This window comes from Sinocyclocheilus anshuiensis, unplaced genomic scaffold (genome assembly GCF_001515605.1).
Source record: "Sinocyclocheilus anshuiensis isolate Anshui unplaced genomic scaffold, SAMN03320099.WGS_v1.1 scaffold249, whole genome shotgun sequence".
In the NCBI taxonomy this organism is placed as follows: Eukaryota; Metazoa; Chordata; class Actinopteri; order Cypriniformes; family Cyprinidae; genus Sinocyclocheilus; species Sinocyclocheilus anshuiensis.
This window is the reverse complement of record NW_015540871.1, coordinates 1487283-1495305: the sequence shown is the minus strand read 5'-3', so window position 1 is coordinate 1495305 and position 8023 is coordinate 1487283. Positions and strand designations below refer to the sequence as shown.

The window sequence follows — 8023 nt, the reverse complement described above, 5'->3', positions numbered from 1 at the left end:
TATGAAGGTGTCATGTCAGTCTTATGCACACCCCTTCAAGTAAAGTGTAACCGAAAATGCTTGTAATTGAGCAAAGATCAAATGAAGACTCACTCTATTAGCTATCTTCAATATTTTTTAAATTGTATTTGCACTTTTTATAATTGATAATTCAGAATATTAATTATGATTCTGAATACTAATTCAAGTTCGATTATTTAATTGAAATTTGAAATCTAATTAATAATCTATTAATAATTATATTATCATCTATTAATATATAATATAATATAATATAATATAATATAATATAATAATCTTTATCGCCTTAATGACCATCAAGAAGATATAATGGGATATCATGTAAATTATACTGCTGACTTCTTCAAAACGATGCTTTAAGTTACTATATGGTGGATATAAATAAATTGGAACGCTTCTGAGGAAATGACTTTCATGATTCAACTGGTCAGGACAAAGGGAGGATGTTCCATGCCTCTCTCTTCATCTCCTCCCTTCCTGAATCTTTTTCCATGCCTGTCAATTTTTCCCCAAACTGCTGGCATTTGCTGTCTTATAATGACAAATAAGCGTGTTTCTGAATACAAGTGTGATTCATGTGTGTAATCCACAGTTTTTGTTTTTTTCATGATAGTCTGTCTTTGTCTAATGGTCTCAACTCTGCAGACCCTGGTACCAAACGAACAGAGACAAACTGTGGTAAGTTCTGTTAAGATTGATTTCTATTTGCTCTAAAATGTATTTTTGTAAAATTTCCTCTGTATCTCATGAATATTTATTTTTCTTCTGTGCTCTAGAGACACACTGCATCAACCATGCCGACACAAGTACAAACCACTGCATACACCAGAGCAGGTGGGTGATACAGCTGTGTAAATATGATAGACATGTCTGCTAATTTTTTTTTTTTTTAGTTCTATGTCCAAATAAACCCTACTGTGAGGTTGTTTTCGGTGTATGGATTCAATTGAGTGCTTACTGAGCACCTTAACAATGAATAGCAGACAATCAAAGTGCTTTGAAAGGTTACTGTAACAAAGTTGTTGATAATGGTGAAAAGAATATTGTGTTGCAATTCTTCATTGTGGTGAGAGATTTTGTTGACACTTTCGATCACTTTTTCTTCTAATATTTATATGCATGGGAGAGTCTCTGGAACAAAGAATAAACCAACTGCTTCAGTTTGAGATTTGAATAAACACATGGGCACGGGGGAGATTTAGACTGGCCTGTTATTAGGAGCCAAAAACACAAAGAAAGTCTGCATTGTTCAAATATATGAAGTTTAATAACACATATGCCATGCTACCTATAAAACATGTTTATACCACACACACACACACACACACACACACACATATATATATATATATATATATATATATATATTTGTTGAATATCTATAATATATACAATTTATGTGATGTTTATTGCAAAACTATTGTTTGAAATATATAGGATGTTTGATATTGTAGAGAGACTGACTTAAGCCATTTGCAATGCTTCTTGGGAGAGAGTTCTTGTTTCAATGGTAATGACTTATTTGATTGGTTGATCTCTCTTCAGGGGTATAGGCCGTAATCAGGGTAATACCATATTTAATTTTTGACAGGAATGAAAACAAGGCTGTGAGGGATTGAAGTGTGTTCAGTGGATTGTACTTTAATGGATCTGTTACTTTAATCATACTGTTAGCTCAGCTAACGAAGTGTATTTCCAAAAAAAAAAAAAAATTCCATTGAAAGTTGTGAGGTGGCAAAAATTATATGACCTGGGGCCTTTACAAAGTGTGTCCCATTGACTTTAAGTCTATCCCTTACAGACTCGTTTTCTTCCATGTTACATTCAGTATGGCTTCTAACCTGACTGGTCTATTAGGCTATAGGAAATTTTGAGTTCTGAAACTCATCTTTCTTTACAGATTGAGATTTACGCAAAAAAAAATGTGTAAAATCAAAACTTTTTAAAACATGAATACTACACTAAATGCTATTTTGTAGACTTAATCTATTGGTGGTTGAAGACAATCTCACATGGTAAACATGAGATCCACAAGCCTAGAAGTGTTACATAAACTGTTCCAGCCCTCCCTCGGCCCTGGATTCACTTCTTTCTCTTCCTTTGAAGTGAGTGAGCTGAGAGTTTGTTTCAGTCACAGCTGGGCTCAAACCAAAAGTGCAGCCCTTCAAGCACAGATGGCAAACTCTGATTATATAGTTTCCTGAACTCGATCTGTTTAATACGACCCAGTTATTCTTAAAAGTGTACGTTCCATCAAGCTGCCCTGCTCTGCCCCTAAATGTTCACTTATGTTTCCTGTTTGGAAACAGATGCAAAAAACGCAAATAAATCAGAACCACTGAGCCGACGAGGAATCAACCTGAGAGAAATGGAGTGTTTTTTCAAGGGGAAGACCCGTTTGCAGATGCGCATCTGGCCTGGGTGTGCTCAGCCCAGAAAAGATCCGCACCTCAGGGAAACAGCAATCTTTAAACACAACAGTGCTTTACAATATCAAGAGTCAGGACTAGAACTGAGCACCGGTTCTTATGCAGAAACAGTTCCATTTAAACAAAAATACTGAAGGTGAACTTTTGTGAAGCTTGGTTAAGTTTTCTCGAACGTGCATGTACTACTAAAATAATTTGACATTTCAACTATACTCACTGCAACACCTCCACTAAGGGTACGTTTACATGACAATGATGTATAAAAACAGGAAAGTTTTTCCCTCGCGTTTTTGAGAAGATTTGCGTACAGACGACAACATTGTCAAAACGATCCCCGTTGACACGGATCTGAGAAAATGACTAAAAATGCTGTGAAGAACTTGCGCATGCCTAGACTGAACATGTAATACACATGTGTGTGACATCACCATTGTCATAAATTGTGCCCCTAAGGAGGTGTTTACACAACCTGTAAAGGGGGCCCTTCGGGGGCCTGAAAACACAAACTTTTGAAAACTGATTTTAAAGTGCAAGTTTTTTTGAAAACAATGCGATTATCGTCTCTGTGTAAACTACAAAAATGTTAATGTGTGAAAACGGTCATGTGCATGCATATTATGTGCTTCTTTAGTGTTACTTTATAAAGTGGCATCGCCAACTACTGGCCTGGCATGAATAATACAGTGGTTTTAGTCATTTTCATTGATGTGAACGTCGTTTTGACAATGTTGTCCTCTGTATACTTTCAGAAACGTGAACGAAAACTTTTCTGCTTTTAGTACATTATTGTCGTGTAAATCGACAGTGCAAAACTAGTGATAGTGTAGTCCGATTCCCGAACGAATGACTCTTATTCGGTTCGTTTAAGTGAATTAAACTATTCTTGAACTGATTAGCCTACTTGTATGAAGCGGTTCTTTATCAAAAACTCTTGTGAATCAGTCGGACCGCAAGTTAATACTTTCAAGACCACGTTAGACTAGGGAACGCTTATTGTGAGACATAGGTTGTAGAGTTAATTAATGGTATTTAAAGTAAATGAATAAATAGGTTAAATACATACATGCATGAGCACATTTATCACTGAAATCTCATAGGCCTACACTTTTTTTTAAATACACGTGTTTGTTTCATATTTTAAGTTACGACCAATTATTACGTGGGAAAATGAAAGCGTTCTCGGTCAGCAGCTTTCTGAACATCTGGTAACCGTGATTCCACATGTGGTGACGGCGCATCACGCTTCCACCCGTCGCGTTTCCTGTTATGCCTAGCGTTCTTCGGTGTAAAAGTTCAGGAACATTCAGCGGCGGGTTGAGAGCAGCTCGCCAGCGCTCGTTTGCTCTGATATGAGGGTATCGTTCAGCTTCTTTGGCGTCTTTCTGTCTGTTCTCTGTGGTAAGTTTTTTTTGTGTGTGCGTCGATAGACAACTTCAGCTTTCATTTATCCTGAATTAGACACTATACAGTGCATGACAAATCTCTGCTTTCAAGGATGCAGATGACCAACATGTTCACAAACGATCTAATAACCATGAATACTATAAGTGATCATTTTTTGTCCTTTTTACTGAAACAAGTTATATTTGTTGTTATTATTTTTAATAACCAAAGCCAGGGGGTCTCATTTCATTGCTGTATGTTTGGACACATTATATGCACATTTTGCAGATATTTACATATATGTGTATGTGTTTATGTATGTATTTATTTACAGTACTTCTATTTTTTTAGATCCTGCCTATGGAGATGGAGGAACATTTGGTAAGTTAATGAGCTAAGCTAATTACTGCAGCATGACTGTGACACTAAAAGATTATGCGTGACAGGATTCACATTGGCTTATATCAAAGTTAATTATTTATTTCATTTCGTTTACATCATAGGCTGTGCTAACATGAGCATCTGTGACACATACTGTATAGTTTGTGTGAACAATTCCTTGAGAACCCAAGAATGCTATGAAGTGCTGGTGCACTGGTGTAAATATAATTTTGATGATGCTATGGGGTCCATGAATCGTACCGACTGGTGTTCGCTGGAAAAAATAAAAAGGTACATTCTAAGGATGCATTATCAAATGCCATATAATACTGGATGTGTTTGATAACTCTCTAAGTGACTCTCTTTCTCTATATGTCTCTCTGGCAGTGCATACAACAATTTCACTGTGTGTACCGAGTCTGTTGCTGACTGTCTGCTGATTCCCTGGCCAAATCAGTTGGTTGAACACATATTTGTGAATATCCACACCTCCTATTTTCAAGAATGCCCCACAGAGGCACTGAAGGACCCCCCTTCCAGCATCATCCTTGCCCTTGTCATGACCCCCATATGCCTAATCCCTGTTATGGTGGTCCTAGTTGTTCTCAAGACTAAAAATGGAGACAGGGGGTCCTAGAGAAGATTCCAGGTGCAAGAAGATTTTGTTCTTATGCCTCCTTCTGCTCTGTTTCTTCTTCATTCGGGATGGTATCCCGCCCTGAGATTATGTCCTGGCCCAACACTCCCCAGTGAATGTGCACCTGGCCGTCTCCAGGTTCGACTAAACCAGGATGGAGGATAAGCATTTGTTATAGGGGTGACCTCTGACTGGAAAATGTTACTGTACTTCAGTGGAATAATTGTTGGTTACAATTGTATGTATTTATCATTAACTTACAGCTAATGTGCTGTACAGATATTTCACAACATTATATCTCCAAATTGCACATATAGGTTTTGTTGTCTTCAGGATGTAAATACATAATCCATTAAAATGTGAAATGGCAATGGAAAAAAGGTTAATTTGAAGCATTCAGACGAATTGTGTACATAACCAGATATACAAAACAACAATGTAAAATCACAAACTAATTTGAGTGTCCACTTTATGCACTGTAAGAAATCTTTAACCCATGTTTTAATGCAGATTTTGTTGTTAGTTAAGTGACAAGAGCTGTTTAGCTGACTCTGAGAATAACATCTTTGTGGTTTCATTTCTGTTTTGACACAAGTCATAACGATGGACTTTTTAAATTTATTATGACAACTATTGAGGAATTAAGCATAAATGAATCAATCTGAATGCATGACCAAACAAAGCCGACTGAAAGTCACCCATTTCAATAGGCAGCTTATTAAATATCTGTTTATTTATATAAGTTAATGACATGCACATGTCTCTGAAAAAAAAATGATTTAAGAGGGAAGGGAATGTCAGAAAATGTTCATTTTAATTTTACTGTGCCCCTCACACAGAACTGCATTGTACTTTGCTTACAATTTAATTACTGTATCAATGTAGTCACATGAAAGAAATTGGCATTAGTTTGTGTTTTATATATTTTTTAAATAATTAATAATTTCAATAATTGGTTATAAAAGATGAGTCTTATAAGAGAAAATTGAGAACTTTTTTTCAAGTGTATGTTTGCAGATTGTTCTCTTTGTTCTCACTTTAAGAGCCTGTGAACAATTTTATACTTTAATACTTCACCTCCTACTTTGGACATGTTTTATATAATTAAACCACATTGTGATTTTAGTAAAACTGTCCTTGTTTTGTAATTTTCTGCATTAAGAATAAATCATGTTTTGTGCTGCCTCTAAACAGGTGTTAGGTGTTACTTGTTTGTCTGTGACAGAGCTCAAATATTCAAGCTCAAAATTCCTTCAGACAGAAGGGTGGATGTTGGAGTCCAGGAGTGGAAAATGCTTGAATAAGTGAGTTAAAAAGCTTACAGCTTGTTCCAGTGAGCTATGTTAAAGTCAATTAAAAGTACAAGGTATTATTTGTTTATAGCATGAAACACTGAAATTCAGATGAAATCACTGCTGGGAAAAAAAGCTTACACTGTACTAAACTGGTTTAAGATGGTCTCCCAGCCTGGCCAGCTATGCAAAACCTCCCTTAAACTAGTTTAAGATGTGTTTTTCAGCATGTATACAGCTGACTACCTTAACTCTTTACAGCATTTTGTAGATGTACGTCGATTCCACTTTAAAACACACTCAAAGTCTTCAGTGAAACATTATGCGTTTGTCGGGGACTCGGTTTGGCAGGGTGTGGTGGGAACGAGAGTAATCACCCTCCTTTGTCTCGTTCTTCGGCTCTCCTCCTCGTCCTCCTCTGGCTCAGGTCAGGCCTTCCATACGCCCCGCCCTCCTCCAACAGCTCATCCAATCCGGCGTCAGTCTCACAGGTCCCACGGGAGAGGACACACCTCACATCTGAACCATTCAGCCATTCACAGCCGGCCAGATGCTCCATGCCTTCATTACTGCCAGATCTCACTGTCAGATCCCCGGCACTGATCCAAAACACAGATCCACATCTGTACCCTCCCTTGGCCAGCGACTTATGCAATTAAGATCTTACAGCTGCATTGTACAGCACTACTCACGAGCTTCTGACAGACCCGTTTTATTCCGTTAAAGCTATTACATACGGAATTCACATTACGGATCCATTAGCCTATATAAAAATGAACTTAATTTGAATGCGTTTCCAAATACACTTTTCAGTCACATTTGAATGTGCTGGCTTGAAATTATGGACACTATTTTGTTTATTAATGCTTCTGTTTCAAACCTTTTTTTTTTTTTTTTATAAAAACATTTTTCATTCATTCACGTACTTGACTGTCAGAAAGGGAACAGGCTGTTGAAAGGTTTCATGTGATATTGCTGCCACCCAGTGGTTAAGTTAGTCAAAAGCTGGAGCTCAATATTTATTATTAATTAAACTATTACTCTCTCAGTGTCAGTTTGTGCTCTTATTTCTGTATCCTTGATCCTTGTGCATGCATTTCGTGTCATCATTGGGGAGTATTTTCTGCTGTTCTTTCCTGATTTTATTTATGATCTGTTGCGCTGTCTTTGTCATTGATGGTACAAGGTTCAACCAAAATAATAGATTATTTGTCTTCAGTTTGATGTTCATAAAATGCAACACAGTCTAAAAGAGTAGAATGTAGATTGAGTCTTTATTGAAGTTCTTGGTGGCAAGACTGGTGGCAAAAGAGATCAATGCATTTTCACTTAGCACGCTTTCATAGCATATAAATGCTACTAATGAATCTCCAGCACTGGATTCCTGTTGAATCACTTCTGACCACTGGTTGTGGAGTTGCAGCCTGTGGCTGAGTTAAGGATAAAGGATGTTGCATCTTTTGCAGTGTCACCTAACATTCCAACAAAGAAACAATGTTCTGGGTGATTAATTTACTTTGGTTGTGCAGATTAATGGAAGGAAAAATATTAATGACATACCCAAAGCTGCACATGCTCCTCCTTTAATTGAAAAATAAAAGAAATAGAACAAAGTCAATTTAGACAAAGACAGTGGAGATGCCAACTGAACTTCTGCTGAATCCAAAATTATAATAATTCCAAATCATAAATCCATTTATTTATTTACTTATTTATTTTTTATTATGATAAGGATGATGATGGCTTACCAAAAGAAGAAACATTCAATTTCTCAGAGGCAGCATAACAAGCAGCTTGGGGAGGAAAAGAACATGTCTGTAAAACACTGATGAATTTACTTAATTTAACATTTTTACATTTACATTTAGTCATTTAGCAGA

The 8023-nt window shown here is 36.7% G+C and overlaps 1 protein-coding gene and 1 long non-coding RNA gene across 3 annotated transcripts in view; one reads left to right on the top strand and one right to left on the bottom strand.

The window, feature by feature from the left end:
• The window catches only part of LOC107688155 (receptor activity-modifying protein 1-like), a 6961-nt gene extending 1044 nt beyond the window's left edge, over positions 1-5917 (top strand). The window contains exons 2-6 of the mRNA XM_016485736.1: positions 635-699; positions 798-855; positions 4185-4214; positions 4337-4505; positions 4602-5917. Coding sequence (XP_016341222.1) covers positions 635-699; positions 798-855; positions 4185-4214; positions 4337-4505; positions 4602-4851 — 572 coding nt within the window. The 3' untranslated portion in view covers positions 4852-5917. The remainder of the gene's footprint in view (positions 1-634; positions 700-797; positions 856-4184; positions 4215-4336; positions 4506-4601) is intronic.
• A 1516-nt stretch (positions 5918-7433) lies between these two features.
• Positions 7434-8023, bottom strand: part of LOC107688154 (uncharacterized) — a 3423-nt gene continuing 2833 nt past the window's right edge. For both annotated transcript variants that reach the window (XR_001634201.1, XR_001634200.1), the window contains 3 exons: positions 7892-7936; positions 7704-7724; positions 7434-7615 (listed from right to left, as the gene is read on the bottom strand). This is a non-coding gene — a long non-coding RNA (uncharacterized LOC107688154). The remainder of the gene's footprint in view (positions 7616-7703; positions 7725-7891; positions 7937-8023) is intronic.